This window comes from Accipiter gentilis, chromosome 12, assembly GCF_929443795.1.
Source record: "Accipiter gentilis chromosome 12, bAccGen1.1, whole genome shotgun sequence".
Lineage (NCBI taxonomy): Eukaryota > Metazoa > Chordata > Aves > Accipitriformes > Accipitridae > Astur > Astur gentilis.
The window spans coordinates 34,724,136-34,746,376 of NC_064891.1; the positions used below are offsets into that span (position 1 = coordinate 34,724,136).

Genomic DNA, 22,241 nt, shown 5'->3' on the forward strand with positions numbered 1-22,241 from the left:
ATCAAACAACAGTGGAAACAGGTATCTAGAAGATTCACAGCCATAAGCAGCAAGTTCCTTGGTAGCTGATGGGCATATAAATCCTGACTCTTATTTTTGACCTCACATGTAGGAGCCAAAATACAAGAGTTTGTTTTTGGAACTTCTGATCAAGGTTCCCATCAAGAAACATACATTTCAGACTCATACCTGTTGAGTGGACTGTAGTCTCTGTTTTTCATTCTGCCACTGTTTAAATCTCTCAAGGGCTTCATCCACAGAAATTGCCCCGTTTTTCACCTGTTCCTGCAAGTGGATGAGTTCTTCCTGTTCAGCGGGGATGTTGTGTTTCACAGTGCTATCGGTAACAGTGTCAGTGTGGCCTCTGTGTGCTGCTACAAAATGTAGAAAGATAAAGGTAGAAAATATTATTAACCCATTTCATTCCTTTCCCTTTATGATGCAAACACTTTGTTCAACAAAGGCAGGTAAGCAGTGATCTTTATAATATGACATCAATAAAAACATGCCAACTTTAGGGTGGCTCCGCCTCCCTTTTCTTTTTTCTGTTTGTTGTTTTTCTTTCAATGAGAGAAATGCAACAAATCAGTGAAGATTCTACCATTATTCTTTGGCAGCAGAGCAGCATCCTAAGCATTTCATTCATTACTATTGCCCTGATCCATGGATTCTCCATTAGTGTTGGTTCATACAAGAATTTCCTTCTAGCGCTAAAGCTATAGTACTGTCATTTTAAAGGAAATTGTTGCTATGTTAAGACAAAAAATATCCACAGTGCCTTCCCCCCTTCCTTCTGTAACTTCACACATTACATTTCTTAAAAGCTGGGGCTGAAATCTGGTCAAAAAAACATTTTTAAATTTCCCATGATTTCCTCCCCCCAAATTACTAAATACATTGCAGTGACAAGAAAACATTACAACCTAGAGATTATGATACAGGTGCACAACTGAAGGAAACGACAGGGAGACATGTGTTACCAGATTGACAGCTTGGTCCAGGGAGGTGTAGCACCACAGCGTATTGCCAGGATACTGATACTGAAATGGCCGATCCAGAACACATGAGCAGCCGTGAAACAGGGCTCTCCTAGCCCTGTATGAGGCTGTTGCAGAAGTGCCAAAACCCACCTGTTTCACTGCACGGAGAATGCAGCCAGGATAAAAGTTTACAACACAAGTATGATTTGGGTCAGGTTTTTTTCTGCTGTGTTATGCACCAGTCTTTATTTTAAGTGAGGAAGGACCGTGCAGAGGAAAATATACTAAGGAAGTGAAAAAAAAAGCTGCTGTGGCTTCTCCCACTCCCTCCTTTTGATCATACTAGCACATATTAGGCATGAAACTCTACTCTTTTGCATCTCAGCTAATTGTTTCTATTTTGACAGAGTAATGACCCTAATACCTTGCATCTGATAAGATTTTACGGAGATCAGGCCTGTTTAGGTAAAACTGCATTCTTCATATCAGCAAAAGAGGTGTGTGTGTATCTCCTCAGACCCACAAAAACTACTCTGTTTTTATCACAGAATGGTTTGGGTTGGAAGGGATCTTTAAAGGTCATCTAGCCCCCCCCCCAGCTCTGCAATGAGCAGGGACATCTTCAACTAGATCAGGTTGCTCAAAGCTCCATCTTAGCTGACCTTGAATGTTTCCAGGGACGGGGCACCTACCGCTTCTCTGGGCAACCTGTTCTAGTGCTTCACCATCCTCATTGTAAAAAATTTCTTCCTTATATCTGACCTAAATCTACCCTCTTTTAGTTTAAAACCATTACCCCTTGCCCTATTGCAACAGGCCCTATTAAAAAGTCTGTCCCCATCTTTCTTATAGGCCCCCTGTATGTACTGAAAGGCTGCTATAAGGTCTCCCCAGAGTCTTCTCTAGGCTGAATACTCTCTCAGCCTTTCCTTATAGAATAGGTGTTCCAGCCCTCTGATCATTTTTGTGGCCCTCCTCTGGACCTGCTCCAACAAGTCCATGTCTTTCCTGTGCTGAGGACCCCAGAGCTGAACGCAGCACTCCAGGCGGGGTCTCACCAGAGCAGAGCAGAGGGGCAGAATTGCCTCCTCTGATCTGCTGGCCACACTTCTTTTGATGGAGTCCAGGATGTGGCTGGCTTTCTGGGCTGTGAGTGCACAATGCTGGCTCATGTCCAGCTTCTCCATCCACCAGCACCCCCAAGGCCTTCTCCTCGGGGCTGCTCTCAATCCCTTCATCCCCCGGTTGGTTGATTGATTGATACCGGAGGTTGCCCTGACCCTGGGGCAAGACCTGGTGCGGACCCCCGGAGGGACACCACTTGTCACCAACCTCCATGTGGACATTGAGCTGTTGACCACTACTTTCTGGATGTGACCATCCAACCGATTCCTCATCCACCAAACAGTCCACCCGTCAAATCCGTATCTCTCCAATGTAGACAGAAGGATGTTGTGGGGGACTGTGTCAAAGGTCTTACAGAAGTCCAGATAGATGACATCCATAGCTCTTCCCTTGTCCCTGGATGTAGTCACTCCATCACTGAAGGCCACTAGGCTGGTTTGCAGAGGTATGCTACCCATATCCCAACATAGTAAGATCTAGAATGTCCTGTATTCTTTTCCTAAGTGGCTGAGCATTCATGAAAAGTAATGTAAGTAGCACTGGAGACTGCAGTTCCCCACTGCAGAAATAAATAGGTGATTATGTGCTGCTCTGTGTGCTTTAATCCCGTCCTGCTACTTGTTAACAGAAGAGAGAAGAAAAATCTTCACTCAGTGTTCATTCATTTTGTACACAATATCATTCATTATTTCAGGGTACCATTAATGGAGTTTATGGTAGCAACATTTTGATGTGCTACAAGTCACGTAACAACCGGACTGCCACAGGTAATTCATTTTACAAGGATCTTGGGGTACTCAGGAAAGAACTGTTGCTCCCCACACTGCTGTCTTTCCATGGCTGGAATTAGTGCACAGCTGAGCCCTCCTGTCCTTCCTTTTCCTGGTTTTAATCACAGTGGAGAAAGGAAACAGAAAAGTGTAAAGTAACTCTGACTCTACAAATCTTTCCCACAAGACTGTAACTATTATTTTTCTTTCTTTAATCTGTTCTCTTAATGCCGCAATACCATTAAGGATATAAATCACATATGGGAAAATAGATGCTAAATCAGTCAAAATCAAGTCACAGCAAATCTCTACTAGTTCCACTGAAAAGCATCAAGGCAGTTAAAAAGCTAAATTAAATGCTGTACCGGGCTTCCTGGCATCGCAGTACATCCTGTTGTTGTCACTGGGCACTCGAGTGGTCTTTTGCTGAAACACTACAACAAAATCAAGAATATAAGGAAGTTGGTGAAAAATGGCAATAAAAAACCATCACACATTCTGAACGAAGGAAGAAGCTCATGGAAGCAGGCTGGAATAATTCTCTTGTTCTAGCCTGGGAGTACTTTTCAACCCACTTGTCAGTCTAATGTTAATTACTTGAAAAATTGTTCTGTTGCACAGAACGGCAGGATTACTGAAATTACAGATATCATGACAAGAAGCTTTGAAGAAAATAAAATAGACTTATCACACTAACATATTACTTGTTTAGAAGAAACAGCTAGATCTCTGAGTTCTTCACATGGTACAGACACTTACTGTAGCCTGTTTCTTATTTTTGGGGGAAAGCTAAGGCAGAAAAACACAATAGTACTAGGTGAGAATAATGACACTGCTTAAGAGAATGTATGTGTATATTTTTGTCTACTTTATTCAAGCACTAAAAATGGCAAAGAACAATCAGTTATTCCATTAGCGTAGCCCATCTTCCCTATTGCTGTGAGGTGCTGAGAATACAGCCAGTCTGGATACGCCCTAAAACGCTGCAGTCAAATTTTTGCTGGCAGCATACGTAAACCCCAGACGGCGGGAACTGCTTGGTTTCTGACTTAGCTACTGCCATACAGGCTTTCCCTCTTAAGTCTCAGTTCTGATTTTAGCTAAACAAACTGATAATCTAGAATAATTCCTTCCCATGAAGTAATCTTTCTGACATCACTGCAATGCAGCAAATGTGCCCGTTCAACGGAGCAAACATCTGCTTGGGGACCAAGGCCCCGTACAAGGGAGCTCTGCTCAAGCGGCAGAGCCGGCACGCTCTGCGTGGTACCCTGGAGTCCTGGCTTCTTGCTCCTGCTGACCAGGGAAACCCAGTGGGCCTTGGTTTGCTCTTTGCCTGCCTGCTCAGGCTGCCTTGTACGATGCATCCACTTCTCTCCAGGAAACCTGTAAAACGGATGATCAAGACCACTGTGACATCTGAACTCTGCGCATGCTACGTGCAGAGGTGAGGAAGGAGCCATTCCTAAGGGTATATTTTCTACGCTGCAGAATAAAGTCTTTACGCTAACTCCCGAGTAGGCTTGTATGGAAGTGATGATGAATGAAAACAGCTGAGGACTTGATGTTCCTTAAAATGTTCTCAGGCTAAATGGAGAGTAAAAGAACTATACAGGCAGCACGATCTGCTGATGTTATGTCCCTAGCTTCAGCCTAGCACTGGTAGATTTTAACTTTTGTAATACTATCCTCTGTAATTCTCAAAGAATCCTGCTAAATATGGTTGCAGAGTTTTCTTCTATACTAGAAATAGTACTCTCTTTTTAAAGAAGAAATTAAAGTAACCAGAACACAGAGGTAATGCAGGCAGGCTGAATTTTACTGCATAAGGAGGAGAAGGGATATACTCAACAATGTCCCTGATTGGAAAGCACTTTAATTGATAGGCTTTGAAATTTCTGCTGAGTTTTGCAGTGTTGGAGTAATCAGAAATGGAATTACTCTTCCAGTTCAAAGTAAAATTGTTAAAACCACTTCACATGCTGCATCTTGCTGAAATGATTTTAGTTGGCAGCAAGTATTCAGTGGGGGTGAGGTCAATGAAAACAAATTCCTGTTTCTGGAATGCCTGGAAAGATGTATGCACACACCACTGTACAACTGCCACAGGTTTAGGGAAGACTCCAGCAATTTACTCTTTCATTCCCACATTCTAATTACTTATGAACTGCTCGAATACATTAGTGGGATGAAAGAAACAGGTAATGTTGCACAGGAATATATTCCATTATTTCTTATGGAAGATAAAGTGAATATTCCTTCAGTAAAGCAACATTAATACAGCAATTTTTGGAAGTGTCAGAATGCCCCAGTCCTTCAACTGAGGAAGGATATATATTTGTATATGTTCAGAGCCTCTCTGCCGTAGATAATCTGATTAAAAAGTTGCAGTACTTCATTATGCTTTTTTTTACTTAACGTGCACCCTTCAGTAATATCTGTATGATCAGAAATAGAGTCCTTTTGAATTTTTAATCACATTCTGACTGGCTAAAGTACCCATAGATGCTTGTAGGTCAAAAATCTACAAATTAAATGTCCCAACCTGATATATGCTCTATAATTTTTGTCTGCCATGTATCTCTTCTTCTCGCTCAGTTTCTCAGAGTTAAAGGAAGCCGAGGGAACTAATAATTCCACTTTATTCTCTCTCCTCTCTTCAGTTGCTACAGGACACAGATGAAGTTCCTTGCATGCCCTAAACAACATTTTTATGTCCTAAGTAGTAAGATTGCTTTTTCAGAATGTAATGTAACCTCAATATTTCTCCAGGAAAGAAGACTCAGAGAGTAAGAGACTACTGCAGTATTTTCTAGTAGGACATGAAACCAGGAAACAACATTTAAAAAGTGTGACAAAACACATATTTTGTGGCAAATATGCAGAACTCTGGGAAAAGCCCTAACAGAAGGCTTGGAAAGTGAGTGGGATCCAAGGAACTCTGAATTGCCTTTTTTATCTCAATCAGACTAGCTACAGATGTTGTTTCAGGCTGTCTGCATATGCAGGTAAACAATTTTATGAGGCTTGAAATGTTGTTAATATTTTCATGGTTATCACCACAAATAGAAGGGCTAGGAGTATTTTATAGTCACACACTGTGCAAGAAACTGTGATGAGTATAAAGGGCCTAGAAAGAGAGAATGAAATTTTTTACAATAGCTGCAGGTTGACAAAAAGAACAGGAATTTGATTTTCAGAACTAATTGAGGTTCTAGCACAAAGCCATAATGGTCAGGAATTGTAGATGCACTATGACATTTCAAAAATTGCTTAGTGATAGGCCAGTAAGAAGTGATATAATTAGAAACACAGGGAGTCAAAACATGGAAAGAGTTACATTATGAGAGAGGGCAACTCATATCAGTTAAGAGGCAATGATCAATTACATTTTGCTTTAGCCATCTAAACTATGAGGGATATTGACTAATTTGCTGTATTAGCAACATTACCTCTAAAAATCAAACAATGGTTTGCCACTATACACTAGCGATTGAAATAAAGCTAAATCAATGAACCTACCCTCTGGAAGGATATGTGAGCTAATCATACTTAATACTTATCTACTTACTCAACACTTTCAGCAGAACAAACACACAGGAGAAAAGACACAGTGAAAAAAACCCAACCAGTAAATATCCCTAATTTGAATTCAGTTTGCTTACGGAAATTCAAGATGCATTTATTCATCAGCTTCATTGAGCTGATGTTCCAAACAAAATTATCTATCACCATAAATGTTTTATTTAGGAAACATTCAAAATTAAAATCCAGGGGAACAAAGTCTTAACAGAAACACAAGGCTAAGTGATAATGCAAATTAATTAATAAACTGGGGGTCGCACTTATTAACACATCTCAACTCAGTTGCAAATTACAGTGAGTTTATAAGCTTCCTTCTTGTTCTTAGGTTTTTTGCTTCATTCATTTTAGAATTGTCACACAATTAACTCATGATTAACGAAAGAATGGAGAAGGAGTGGTGAATTGCTAGTTGGGATATGTAGCAGGGAGAGACTCCTATCTTTGCCCACTCCGTTTTTTTCCCCATTATTTAAACATTTCAACATTTAAACTGTATGTGTGTAGTACCTAGGCAAATAAAAATTGCAAGTTCTTTTTCTGGTAGGGATTTGGTTGTAAATTAGATGTAGCACAGCAAGGGATGACAAATACACAAAGAATACTAAGGAAGGAATATAGTAGAATCATGCTTATTATTCAGGAGATGAGAACTCTGCAGATGTTTGTTCACATCTTTTTAGACCTCATTTTCCTTTTGTCTGTTTTGTTTGCTAACACATTGAGCATCACTCAGCATGAGGACTAGACAGAGGTCATCAATGCAATGCTAACCAGTAAGTTTTGTGAGAAACGATTAAGGACCACTCCTAAAACTTATACAAAATATTTCGCATATTTAAGATGAAACAAAAGATTCTAGTGATTCATAACATGATATCAACTAAGGAAATGGGAAAACAGTATGGCATTGTTTATTTTTCCGAGACAACACAGCTGGGCACAGAACAAAAGCATATCGGCACGCCTCATGACTCTGGTCTAGCTAGGCCCAAGCACTGTGGAGAAGGGATGGCTGGGCTGGGCTGTGCCAGGTAACAAAGGCTCAAGTCCCAGAAGCTGTCCCGTCGTGGTAGCACAGGTGTCTGCATGCACTTACACTGTCAGAAAGCAAGGGGGGAAAGACTGGCCAGTTTTAACTGCGCTGGTGTGAGAAAACCAGTGACCGCATCTAAACTGGTACAGAAGTTCTGATCTGTTCTAAATGTGCTGCCTGACACTCGAGACTTTTATGAGAACACACAACAGTCACTTCATCAGAATAAAGACTAGGTGATGTCAAATGCACTTGCGGAAATATCAAACTACCGTGCCGCTCCGTTACTTGCAGTGACCTAATGCATGCTGCCTGTTTTTTTCAGCTACAACATCACATCCACTCTTCACAACTTATACAGGCTGATGTCAGCCTCTACCTTCCACAGCCACATAATTAGTCAGTTTTCTCAGATCAAAAGTAAAATGACCTTAAAAAGAATCACAGTGTAATGACAATGTGAAAACATTAATCCAGAAATAAACATGCTCACCAGCAATTCTCTTCCCAATTTGCAGTGAGATTCTGAGTCTGTCAAATATGAGCTCAAATCTGTTAGAATCCCAGCAACGGTGGTCAGGGAGGGACCTCAGGAGACTACGCAGAGACGACTCCCCTACACTGAGGCAAGATATTAAAGTAATACCAGAACCCTTTCTTACAGAAGGGGTAAAGAGTGAGTGAGAAGAATAGGTACTGGTGGTTAGTTTAGGACGCCATTCAGAAAGCGGTGTCAATGTACTTGCTGTACCATACACAATGAAGAGAACTCTCCCACTGTTGCTCTCGTCAGAAATGTAACTTAGTGGATCACGGAAGTTGGAAGGACTCTGGCGATATACTCAAGAATATTTGCTCCAGCATGTAAAACCTGAATATACTTCTGCAGTCCCATTTTTCTTCAGTAGAGAAAAGCAAAAAGGGGAAGACTATATCTGGCTTTACCAGAAATATGCTATTTAGAACAGTTTGCTTTTCAACTAGGCAGCATCCTATAAATATTTTCTCTCTGTGCACCTTATTCAGTACATGTTCAATCTACCAAAGCTAAGATAGCAAAAAATCTGACTGAATGAACACAGTGGATGAAGCCAGTATACAGCTTCCCACTCAGGTCTGTAAAAACAGTCTAAGTGCTCTAAGACAGCTGAACAGTAGTTCCTAGTATTTTATTCATGGAGAAACACCCTTAAGTTGGAGATACATAATGAAATTCATCTGCAGTGCAGTACTTTATACTCACTCTAGGAAAAGTACTAAAAAATCCCTCTGTGGACATAAATGTTTTGCAGTTTGTGTGGGCTTCGCAGCTTCACTTTGGAAACCCCTGCTTTAGAGCATTTAAACAATCTGCATAATAAGAATTACTAACTCGGGATGCGATCACTATAGTTCCCAGTAATCAGCCTGATAAGTTTTCAAGACGCTACCTGTTCTGGTCTGGATTTTGTTTTTTTCATTTCATTTGGGTTGATGTTGTCAATTCTGTACATGAGATGTTCTGCCTCCCTAAAAATATCCACTGGCTGCTACTTTTTCTGCATACCCTGTGATTTTGATGAGCAATGAGAATGCTGTTCTCTTTTGGATAGTAACTGGGAGACATATTTTTCCACTTTGAACCCTAGTGTGAAGTCCCACAGCCAGCTATCTTTCAATAGTAAAACACTTCCAGTGCACAGAGTGGAAATGCACTCCTGCAGGGATTTGTGAGAGGTCTGCAAAGGAACAAAGGCTACAGCATATGAAGTTTTATTTATACTGTTGTGGGACAGCTGTTCTTGCTGCAGAGAACCCCTCTCATACTGGTGATCTCTGATAAGAGGCAAATGATCAAACCAGGACAGTAATGTAATCCTTAAACCCTCAGGCAGTCCTGGTAGGTCAGGCTTCAGAAGCGGTAGGGAGGCATTACAGAAACTCGGGCACCTGTCACAAGAATACACTGGGGACTTCAGTTTCCAGCTCAAACAAATCAGGGATCAATAGGGAACATTAAAATTGCACTGTGAACTGAAAACTCAACACCTTCATACATTTATTTAACAGTTGATTTGGCAGCACACAATTGAAAAAACACCAAAATAACCTACAAAGGAATACTAAGTGCTTGAGCAATGGAAAGGGAGCACAGTAAGAGTGCACACCATCTGGACAACAAGCTATTTGGCACCAATTTGCAGCTCCATTGGTTGATAAGCCTTTCACACAGAAGGCAGAATTCTTGCAGTGGTCTAAATAAAAGAACAAATGTACTCTCTGTTTGTTAAGATGCAGTACGTTTAGCAGTGTTCAATACAGTAGTTTGCATGTTCATTAAAATTTGAAAATAGAATAAATGAAACTGAGTAAAAGCGATTTGAACACTTATGTTTTAAATCTTTCAACTCACTCATTTTCCCCAGAATTTATCTGTCACCAAATTTAGGTCAGCTGCTCAAACTGTAAATTGCAGTAGTTCAGTTATGACAACTTGCATCACTGTCTACTGCCTAGGTTTTGAAGTGTAGGTCCTGCTGTGAAAGAGACTCTAAAAATGGGCTCGTGAAGTTCCATGTTTGTCTTCTATGGATCAACAGTTCCACTTTCCTATTCGGCAGAGCACCAAGTGGTAATCTACAAGGAGCAGGCTTTCTGCCTTGTGTAAACTTCAGCTTCCATGTATTTGAAAGCTACTTATTACAAAGAGGGCTATTTGCTCGCTTTCTTTGCTGCTATTCTCATAGAAACACCACCACTTTTGCTTAAAGGAGAAGATACTTTTTTGTAACTTCTTGGACTTCAAGGTGTGGTGAAAGCCCTCAGGGGAATTCAGCCACTTGGATTTGTTCTGATGGATACAAAAAATTAATTATAAAGGAGGCACCAGCACACAATCCAAGATGCGAAAGCCATTTCTGCTATGCAATGCTCACACTTTTTTTTTTTCTGCCAATAAATGAGCTCATAATTTTCCAACACCTCTGTGAGTACATAAAGGGCAAAAAGAAATCCTCCTCTTGCATCTCTGCATGGCACTATCACAACAGCTCCTGCAATCCTCGGGGTATGAAGCTTGTTCTTTCCATGAACTCCCAAAATACATGGGAATCCAGTTGTAGGTGACTGTGTACCCTTAACACAGCCCTCCTCTCTGCATCATACGCCATTCTCTAATCCTCTTTTCCCCACAGGACCTGTGTCTTACTGAACACCAGTAGATCAACACACTGAAGATCAACCAGAACTGTGCAGTGAATACAACCTGTTTCTTACAGAAATATTATTTAATTTGTTTTAGAAGTTAAAAGGTTATTTAGGGAATGGAGAGAGAATACAGAGAAGGGAAGGATGCCTCCGTTAAGTAACTAAAAGTTGCTCTGCGAACAGGATTTCTCTCTCCAACAAAGCCCCAGTGTAACCCCAGACAAGTCATTTAAGCCAACAATCGGGCTCATGAATCCCTGACGTTAGGGTGCTGACTAGACACACTAATGATTTAATTTGAAGTTCTGAGCACTCGTAGTGGCCAACAAAATCAACAGGATCTCTGCTTTGAATAAGTGAAGTATTATACAATGCTGTTTATCTCAAGAATGGCATCTCGGTTACTCCATTATTGGGCATCCAAACAGATGCAGATGGGATACAGAACAAATCAAAGGGTTTATCACAGGAGGGTCTGAAACAACACATTAGACCTAGAGCAGGCACAAATTATATTTTAAACCAAAATAGGAATGAAAAATACTGAAGAGTTTTGCATCTTATGCTCACCCACTTTAAACACTAGATGAAACAACATATCTGTGATAAATAGCAGCACATGGCTATATACTTAAGGACTGTATTGTAATGTGTGTGGCAGGGAGGAAGAAGTAAACGAGCAAAACTACCTCAATTCCAACTTTCTGATTATTTGACTTCGCAACTTCTGCAATGCTCTTTTAAAAATAATATATGGAAACAAAACCTGAAACTATCATCAATTTATTTGAGGGATGAAAAATGTGTGTATACGCACTAGCCAGAGTAATTTTATTTTACACTGATTAGATTAAATTATAAAGCAATGGCTGCAAACACATGCAGATTTTAATGATGGACTGGAATGAAATTTGCTGGTTCTTACAGCTGAAACAATTTTTTTCCTCCAATTATTAGCAGTTTTAATACAATAAACTGGAAACTGGGATATTGTTGGACTAGATGAAGAATTTTTTAACCACTGTGGAGAAGGACAAAAATTGCCAATTCAAGTAGCAAGAAAAATCTCTCCACTGAAGATACATCACTTCTGTCTAAAATTTCACTATCTATCTCAGGAATCCCTGCAGAAAACAAGACAGTGAGAAACTCCAGATCTGGAACTAGCAGGACGGCCAGGTGAAACAGAGGCCCGAGTGGTCAATAGAAGCTTTCTTGGAGCACTTCCCACTTTTCTCATGTATTGTATAAGTAAATGAACTTGAGCCAGAGGCTAATTTCCCAGAACAACAGGAAACTAATTTGTCTACCACTACCTGCGTTTAAAAGCAAAGCTAAAAACCTTGGGGGTGTATGTGTATGTATATATATGGTGTAAAAGAACTACAGTCCCATCAAAGCAGTTCCTCTGATAGTCTCTTCCTTAGTGAACAGTTAGGGTAGACAAAGCAGGAACACTCTAGTGCAATAAAAGACAGTAAAAGCGATCTCCCAAATAGCACGTCTTCACAGTAAGGGTTTTTAAGTCACTGGCCTATCTATGATGATAGAGGACCAAGATTTGAGACATTGCTCTAGCACGCTCAGTAAAAGCAGCCATTTCAGGACTTTTGTAGTTGTAACAGGCCCACTATACACATCCATTCTTGGATTACACCTTAACTACTGTAATGATTCATCCTTATACCTTCTGAACATGCTGAAGAAAGAGCAACTAAACGATGAACGCGTTAGCCCACACATTCTGGCCCTCACCTGGAGCTACACAGCCTGGAGGAAGAGAGCTAGCTAGGAAGAATAAAATAGATCGCTGACTGAAATAGGCATGAAAAAGGAGGTGCTCCTCTGTATTTGGTAGGATGACTTGGGTAGTATTAATCCTGTTTTAGTGCAAAACACGCGCTGGATGGAGTAAGCAATCTACTGGTGTCCTTTGTCAGCCTGGTTTTCTATCATTTATTCTTATGCGTATTCTTATACATTGGCAGGTTTTGGTAAAGGAGGCTGGAAATGCAGGCAGTATGGATTTGGGGGGCTTACAACAGAGATCTCTGCAGTAGGTTCACAGAAATTCCTCCTGTTATTTTGAAATTTGGCTTCAGTCTGAATTGGACTACAAGATACCTGAAATCTCTTCCAGCCTTATGCTTCCATGAATAAGCTCAAAAAGGTCCCCCAGTTTTCACAGAAATGGTAAAAGGACATAATCCTTCCTCAGGTGGCCATTTCTAGCATCTTACATTGCAGAAAGGATGTTTGAAAGAGGAGTTCTCACACAGGCATCTCCCTACTGTTCTCATCAGAAAAAATAAAATACGGCTAAAATCTCTCTCTTAGAATTATGTAAAAACATTTTGATAAAGAAACTGAAAGGTGATTCAAATAGCACATTCTGTATTGTACCGTTAAAACAGACTCACAGCTAGCCCAGTGATTCTTAGTTTTCCATCATATTGTCATAATTTTTGTAAAATTAAACCAAAGTAGTTATGCTATCCGAGATGTAAATTGAAAATTAACATTAGTCAGAGATGTTCTCAGCTCATTGCAGAGGTGAGAATAGTTTGACTGAATCAACCATTTTGTTGGTTTGAAAGTAACTGAACAAGGATCTTAGTATTTTAAAAAATATTATTCATCAAATAGAAGAGATGCATCTATATTCTACCAGCAAATATTTACAAAGCAGCAGCACTAACCTTGTACTATATAGGGAGTGTTCTCCTCTCTGATCGGCGAACACATGGGACGAGGGGCAGGGGCTGGCGGCCTGTTCATGATAAAAGACCTGCGTTCTTGCCTTTTCTCCTCCTCCTCTTCCTCAGCCAGTATGAAATCGTACACAGATTCATCCACATTCATAAAAGTGTATGGGTGTTCCTCCTCGCTGTCTCCCTTGCATGTATCTTGCTCTTCTCTGTAGCATGCTGTTATGAGTCCATCACCACGTTCCCTTTCACTTCTGTCCTCCACAAAATTCCTTTCTGAAAAAGTGAGGAATTGTGTTACATATATGGGGTAAGGAAAGGAGATTAGGACTTAACTTAAAGCTTTAGAGGTTCCTAAAGTAACTCGGAGACCTAATTTCACTTCTAAACTAAAGCGCTCTGATTTTCAGAGGCTTCTGATCATCTAAGTCAGTAGAGAGGATGTCCCAAAGGAATAATTCCAACTTCAGGGCCTCCTCATGATTTCACATCAGATTATCAAAAATAGATGCTTAGCTATTAGCCACAAAATAGATGGGCTTATTTATAAGAAATACTGAGTGCCCCAGTTGCTCCCACAAGAGTCACACAAACATGTTCTTTAATGATGAAGCCAAGTAAGTGGTACCTGTGGCCCTTGGCATTTTGGAAAATCAGGCTATTTGTTAGCTGTTGCAACAACTACTTAGGAATTGAAACTTATTTTAGAAAACGTTGGGTTTTGTCTTTCCTACAGCTTCAGTGTCCCACTTGGTTATGAGGGCTTTACTAAGATAAACTGTAGGATAAGGTGAAAAAAATCTAAAAAGCCCCTTATAGCGTAGATGAAAATTATGACCTCTTATAATCTACCCCCCCACACCCCCCCCAATTTCCCTGTCTCTGTACTTGCTATATTTCATATATTTCATAGTACAACTACTCAGAACTTGCTTTCCTTTAGCTTTTACATTTTACAGCATTAAAAGGAATCAATGAGTTTCCTGGTACCTGGGTTTGTTTTGATTCGTCTTTAAAACTCCCACAAACTGCTAAGAGTTAGAAGCTGTTACTGAGGCTGGTGTTTCCATAAACTTTTATAACTTCCTTGTGCTGATTAGCCATCTTTCCTGCAAAAACAGTAGACCTGCCTGGAATTCTTGTACTGAGTTGTGTTTTCCTTCTGTTATAATCTCCTGCCTGTACATGTGTATTTGCTAAAGCAGGCTGTGGTCACTACTGGTGTTTTCAATCCTTTGGCTGCTATTTAAAGAATTGTTTTATCTGTTTATAGGTTCAGAGGAGCTAATCAATCTTTGTAAGTGGGATACATTTATAAATGGGATGTATTATTAATATGTACTATCAACATGTATTCTGGCTAAGATATAAAAACATCTTAAAACAAGAAGTGGGATTAATACACCTGCCATATTTACTACGAAAAATATGTTGTTTCCGTGCCACTGTAAAAGTTCTTTCTTTCTCTGTAGGATATTCTTTCTTTTAACTCCCACAGGGGGCACTCTCATGCCACTGCCAAAACAAAGACTGCAAGAAGAGGGGACTTGCCTTTTAAGTATTCCGCAGCAACACCTAAAGCAAGTGGCTGACTGAAAATAGGTAGCAAGGGCTCATTAGAGCTCCTCTTTGAAAGCAAGCGTCATCCTCTTTTAGAGGAATTCTGATACCACCACCACCCCCCCCCCCCCCATTCCCCAGTGATGAAACCAAGGCTCACACTTCAGGAATATTCGCAGCATGTTTTAAAATTAACTATTCACACAGGAGCATTGTTAGACAAACTCTGCCTTATCAGCACAGGACACTACCTAGCCGAGAAACTTGCTCTGCTGGTACCCACATGCGGACAACTCCCATTTGGCAGAGAGGGTCACATTCCTACTTGATGGTATAGCCACATGAAAGCTATTCCAAGACAGGCACCTGTATCAAACCTACACTCAGAAATCCTGTATGCCAAACTACACCCCTCATTTATGCACACATATAGCTGCAGTTGAGTATTTCATGGGAAGTGAAATGCATCTTAAACATTAATTTTTTTCTGCCCTTCTTTCTGTTAGAAGCCACCTATGACTTCCTGCATATAGCCAGCTTTTTATTTCACAGCAGAAAACAGGATAAAAACCTATCTATAGCAAGCTATAAGGGTAGAAAACTATTTCTATCTACTTATGTGAACTTCAGAATGCTTGGTGATAGTAATTTAAGACTTTAATAGGTTATGCCACATTTAAAAACAGAGTTAACAGTAACAAGCAGTGGAGAAACTGAGAAGGAATTTCTGCACACTTATCAGCAGTGTCCATGACAAATAAGAAGGGCTTTTTTCCCTATGTGACTATTTAAGACTGGTATTTAGGCTTGGATTCTTTTGCAGACTTATTTTTCCCAATGAGAAAAAATTATAATCGTTCCTTCTGAAACAGCTGCAAATAGTATTTGGGGCTTTTCATCACTTGAACCAAACTAGAACACTGAATTTTAGATTTTTACTCTGGGGCAGAAGTATTAATAAAAATTAAGAAAAAAAGGTAAAACATTTCATTAAAGGTCACAATTTCTCCTTCTCTTTTCCATCTGCAACAAAATATACCTTTTTATTTCTAAGCACAACATTGGCTAAAAGGTAATAAAATACTGTGTTATTTCATCCACACAGTCATGTTCTATTAATTCTACCTGTGGAATTCCAAGCTGTGTTAAATCAAGATAGTACTTAGTATTTTTAAATGGTAAATACTTAAGTCAACTTGACAAAAATAAAACCTCAATCTTCTGTTTCAAGCCTCTCTTGTAAATCCAATGCATAATGTATTATCTGGCAGCTCTCTGAGATGGGCAGAGTGAGGAAAACCTGAAACCTGAACTCAGCAGCTCATACCACAGTATTAGCTGAAATACCTGGTCGTGAATATCGTGATGCAGCAAAGTTCATATGCACATGCTTGCTTTGCAGAATTAGGGCCACACCACCCTAATTCTTCTAACTGCTGTTAGAAGAAGTGGTCATACATAATCTCTACAGCAGCACCTAGCTTGCACTTGCACATGTTTGTATCTGGGGTTATTTTCCTCCCAAGATCGTACCTTGTGATAAATTATACAGATTTTCCTGTCTTAGGATGCCAGGCAGATTTCGAGGGGGAGGAGGGGGTGGCCTCTTACAGAAAAAGCAGTCTCTTCTGTTCTCTTTGAGATCATCAGGTATGCTGGCATACAAATTGTCAGGACTGTTGTGAAAGCTGTATGAATCTTCCTCTTCTTGATCTTCATGTTCTGTCTCCTCTCTGCTGTCTTCTACATCATCTTTCTTTTCCTCATCTGCCTCAGCTTCTTGTTGGCATCTTGGTCCAATTCCATATTGATCTCCTGGGTTCTGCTTGGCTTTTAATGCTGAAGAATGCATTATTTTATTTAAAATTTGCCATCTGGAAACATTTCCTGTTTCAAGGATTCCCACAGAAGCAACACAATGGCTAATAAAACTTTTATGAACTGATACAGTAGGAAAGCTGTCAAATACAAACTGTCAGTGAACAGCTTTTTAAATATTTACCAAAACAACAGTGGAAGTTTTTATTGTATCTTGCTACTCTGATACACACCATCTTTGTGCATGCAATGTTAAACTTCTCTAGAGTTGCTGTCAGAATGAAATCACACACACTTACCTTGCCTCCATAATTTGTATTACTTGAACTTCAATGCAGCACAGTGCAACCCTTAGTAAAATAAAGCCGTAGCTCACACAGCTGTGTAACTTCTTTTTATACAATGGGGTTTGGGTGCTTATTTAAATCTCTCTAAAATGAAATAAACATTTCCCCGGGGAGGCACGGCTGTACTGTGGAAATGGAGCTCTTCTGTCTTTGGTGGCCCACGGACCACAGAACAAGAATACAGCGGAGGGATGGGAAAGTGTACATTTTAATCACTGTGTACAGCATCAAGATTTGGGTCATCAACCTCAGTAATGTAACAGTAAACTATACAAGTCTGTCAGCAGACTTACAGTTAAAGCGTAGCAGGTAATAGTGAGCCCTTGAGGTAGGTTTCCATTCTCAGTTATCATTTTGTGATGCCTTTCTTTCACCACTGATTCAAATGGGACATTAGGGCATTTAGCTGGCTAACATGGCCAGCTGTTACAATCTGTGTTCTTCCATGTGTCCACCCTAAAGGTGTTCCCATATACAGTGTGACACAGACAGTGAAAACCTATCAGGGCTAACCAGGTTTCTAGCTCACATTTTCACAGTGTCTATCATCTACCTAGAAGTCCTAAAACAACTGGTTTAAACTTAGCAAGTAAGAAACATCCTTTTCAGACAGAATATGAGACAGCTGAAATAGTAAAATTGTCAACAAACAGATAAGATAGAAACAGGATAAAGTTTAGCTTTATAGATCCATGATACTGTAAACCATATGCAAAACATATGCCATCAGTAAATGCAAACAAGCAATTTAGTTTGCAGTTTTCAAGGGGAATGCATATGACCACACAGATTATCAACAAGCTTGTCATCAATCTATGCTTAGATGTACGAACATCAAGCTGCAAAATGTGTACTATCTGTGTCTCCACACAGGAGCTGGCTGCACCTGTAGGTGGTGCCTCCCCTTATATGAAGCTGTTCTCTGAGAACTTGGAGAATTCAGCTGATTTTTAGATTCAGAGCAGAGATCAAAAATTTCCAGAATTTACCAGGAGGGGTGGTTGGACTGAGGTCTGTCTTACTGAGCAATGACTTTGTTATCATGACTGAATCCCTCACCTGCCTTCCCCTTTCTCCTAGGACACCTGCCCTCCCTGGAAGTTGCAGTAACATGTGGAAATTGAAAGTATTAAAATAATTTGCTCCCACTGTTTGTCCATAATACCACTCACTTAATACAGTACATGCTTTGTTATCGATAAAGCTGTCTAACAACATGACTTACTCTTGGCTGGTTGAGTTTCTGAGCCTAACATAAGCATGTAAGTGTCATCGTCTTCTGCTTCCTCCTCGGTATTGGTGAAATTATCTGCTGTGTTAATCTAGAAAGAAAAATAAAGGAGAGCATTTGTTTTGGTGACATCATCTCCTACCTTCACACGCTGCTATTGATATAATATTCAACATTCTACTAAAAGGAAAGTGGAGACAGAAACATCATGTATTTACAACTATGTAGTGGTATACGTACTATAGGCAAAAGGAACGTGTATAATCTGAGTACATATAAAGGACATAAGGTTCTGTCATGAAGCGACATCCAAGTTTGCACAGCAAGGATTGAAGCTAATTGATCCTTCCTTAGCACTGCACTGGGCTGTCCAGACAGTTCCCAACTCTGCTCCCAACTGCGAAGCGCTCATAGGTAATGAGAAAGATCAGTAACAGAAAAACAAAGTCTATAGGACATCACTGAATAGCTTGCACAGAGTGCAAGAAATCTCTGGAGAGCTCATTACAAACAGTTCCGGCATCCTAGTGGTTGGTACCAACAGCCGCATGTGCACTGGAAAACCAGAAATGGGACTGCAAAGCATGTTAGCAGTTCTACCTCAGTGCCCAAATGTGGCAAAGAATTGTTTCTTGTTCCTCTAGAAAGCTGTTACGTTCACACAGCGCTATTCAAAATCAGCCTCAGGAGGGTCAGAACAATCGGTTCTCTAAAACGCTATCAATGTATTTCTTCAAGCAGAAGAGGTACAAACCCAAAGCCACTAACAGCAAACTTGTAACACAACTACAGACAGTTCTGTTGTCTTAAAATACACAACACACTTGTTAATTGCTGATTTTCAGAAACAACTAGAATTTCAAAAGGTGACAGTTTTTTTTCAAGGAACCCAGCAGGACCTTGATTCTCGTAAGAGTGTAATATGAAACTATCCTGCATAGGCACAAAGGAGCCCTCAATAATTATCCAGGAATTTTGAATCACAAAACATTAACTCTGGGGGTTTGAATACACCAACCCCAAAGCAGGTAGGGAAACAGCAGAGTCCATATATCATCCGATTTGCAAAGTTAATTACAAGCAGATTAAAGGACAGTGAAGACAAGAGGACAAACTGATAAGCAGTTATACACCCTTCTGCATGATGCAGAAATCGATTCTCATGAGCTCGTGCCAGACTCAAGAAGTTTGTTCCTAGTACCCTGCCACCTTCTGGCACCCACAGCCACAGCACAGTCTCAGCGACAGAGTTGTCACTATGTGAAAGGAGAAATACTGAGTTTTTCTGGGGAACTGAGAATGCCTTCTTCCCTGCTGCTCTTGTACACAGCCATCTCATGAATAGCAGTCTTAAGACAGTGCAGCCATCAGACCGTGCACATCAGGTGCCTCCCTGGCCTGCTTTCCTTTGCTGCTCTAAGAATATGCCTGGGTCTCCACATAGCTATACTTGCCTCCAACAATAAAGTATTAATCTCTGTCTTCTATGCCCATATAATGTGCACATCAGTGAGAGAATCCTCTGTTTTGCTTGAACTTCTCCATCATTTATCTGGTTCCTCTATACTTCACAGAAACAAGATACCTCTTAAAAGCCCTGAAGTTTGAGCTTTTTAGAATATTTATTTTCAAAAGATTTAGGCCTACATGTGCTAAATGTAACTGTACAGCTGGGCGAAAAGAAAGGTCTTCTCATAAGTTCTGTATTTCTCCTGTGAACAGAGATGTGTGCAGAAGAAATCAAGCAAGCAGAGCTCTAGATGTATTATGCGCTCCTGCTATTACAGTGGAGTAACACACCAGAGAAATTCTTTCAAGGTGTTCCCTTTTATCTTTGCAAACATGAAGTATGCATGGATATATAGTTGACAGAATGAGGTCAAAAGGGTAAGTGCAGGGAACAAATGGCACTTCCTGATTTTCTTCTTTGGCATAGATATTTCTCAGCTGAAGGAAACATGGTGACTCACAGGAAAACAATAGAATAGATATGATTAATATGCATCTTTGAAACATCAATGTTTCAGGAGATTGAAGGTCAGCCTGCCCTGCTAGCTTATAGTGGCCCCACTGATAATGCCGAATCTTAAGGAATTCAGGACACAGTTCAGAAGTTTAGCCCCTGACTAAAAGTCTCCTGGACCTGGGAGACACAGAAAAGCTGAATAGATGGAAACAGTCTTTAACTAAATATGTTTACACTAGAAAAAGATTCTTTATAATGCATAAATTATTGATAAAAGCCTCTTGTGACACTAGGCATGATGACACTGTGCAGCTGAAAATGTCGCACCGTCTCCAAAAGCAGTGGTGAGTGCCCTTATTTAAGAACGCAAAGCAACGTAGCTAAATCAGAATAACGCCATGGTTCAGCTTGCAAACCTTGCTGAGATGCCCTGAATGAATGCCCATTACTTTTAGGTTCAAAGTGTCTTTTATATGGGCTGGGTCATGTAATTTGAATGTAACAGCATAGCCAGCATGATGCTTCTATAGGAGAATTTATTAAGGTGTGGCGTACAATATGCACACAGACCTGAATTTTAAAGTCTTTTGAGTCTGTTTGGCTGAAAACGGCTCTTTCATTGACACTGAAGTTTCTTATGGTTGTCAGGCCACCTTCCAAAGGAAGAACTAGCTTTACTGGAAACTGGTATTACAAAAAAGAGATAAAAAGTTGCTGTTGTCAGCACAGAACTGCTCACAACAGACTACTGAAAAGGGCTCTGAAGGTTTGAAACTCTAGTTGTTGGAATGAATTGAAAGTCCTCTGAGAGACTGATGATGATGACTACGATCAAATGCCACCTCTCAACATCAAAAGGTAGATACTTAATTTTCTTTCAGTTACGTATTTTAACTGTCTTGATTAAGCTTCATGTCAAACTAAAGACTTTCAAAAAGGCCAAGTTTTTGAATAGCTTCAAAGCTGTCCTTATACAAAGCCCAAATTGATTTACCTCACTTATTTACTGAGGAATGCCATTAGCAACGTTATTATAACCATCTTGTCAGCATTTTTTGCAATGCTCTTCTGAAAAGCCATCCTTTTTAAGGCATGTTTTCTAAAGATTTCCTCCTTCTTATACAAAGGATTTTCTCACCCCTCAAAAATATTTATCTCCAGTGAATGTGTACTGAGAGGGACTCCTCCCCCTTGCCAAGGCCCACACCATCAAAATTTGGTGCGTTGTACCTTCTTGTACAGTGCGGAGTGAAACATTTTAGAATTCAGAGGAATCTAACCCAACAGTGATACTGTATCAAGTTATGGCAAGAGCGAGAAGCACTTGGACATCAGCACTCCATTTATAAACAGTAACTCACAGGGAAATATATCAATCGCATCACATTAGCCTTTATGTATAAGACATAAATGGATATATATAAAAATACATCCATACCTTATATTCCTAGAAACAAAGTAACACAGAACTCCTTATGGTAAATTGTTCAACAGCTTTCAAAATCAGATCTTCATGCTTAAATTGGGCCTGGGACAATGTTTAGGGCAATAATTCATTAATTCCTGTGATTCTTACATGTTTGATTCCATTGTTTTCTAATTAGTTGTCCTTTCCTTCCAGAAAATTGGCCCTTAATAAGTTGAAATTCAACTGTGTGTATATATATGTATATTTTTTTTTTACACAGAATAATTAACATCCCTTATGAGTCTAAATTCAGACTCACATATCTATTTCATCTTATTGTACTGGTATTTCTTAAAAAAGAATATTTAAATGTATGTAATAGAGGCTTTCATGTCTGTGTTGTAATTTGGGAATTCATGATTTCTCCTATGTCCTCAGTTTTTCTGGATTGCAGCAATTAGAAAAACTGCTGGAGAAAATCCTTACCATTGCTTGTAAAATTCTCAGTGATCCTTTTGACAAGA

At 39.9% G+C, this 22,241-nt stretch overlaps 1 protein-coding gene across 2 annotated transcripts in view; it reads right to left on the bottom strand.

Moving 5' to 3' along the window:
• BANK1 (B cell scaffold protein with ankyrin repeats 1) overlaps positions 1-22,241 on the bottom strand; it is a 148,502-nt gene that overhangs the window by 10,271 nt on the left and 115,990 nt on the right. For both annotated transcript variants that reach the window (XM_049815311.1, XM_049815312.1), the window contains exons 9-13: positions 18,338-18,434; positions 16,481-16,786; positions 13,379-13,663; positions 3,241-3,309; positions 190-374 (exon numbers count right to left, since the gene is read on the bottom strand). In XM_049815311.1, coding sequence (XP_049671268.1) covers positions 190-374; positions 3,241-3,309; positions 13,379-13,663; positions 16,481-16,786; positions 18,338-18,434 — 942 coding nt within the window. The remainder of the gene's footprint in view (positions 1-189; positions 375-3,240; positions 3,310-13,378; positions 13,664-16,480; positions 16,787-18,337; positions 18,435-22,241) is intronic.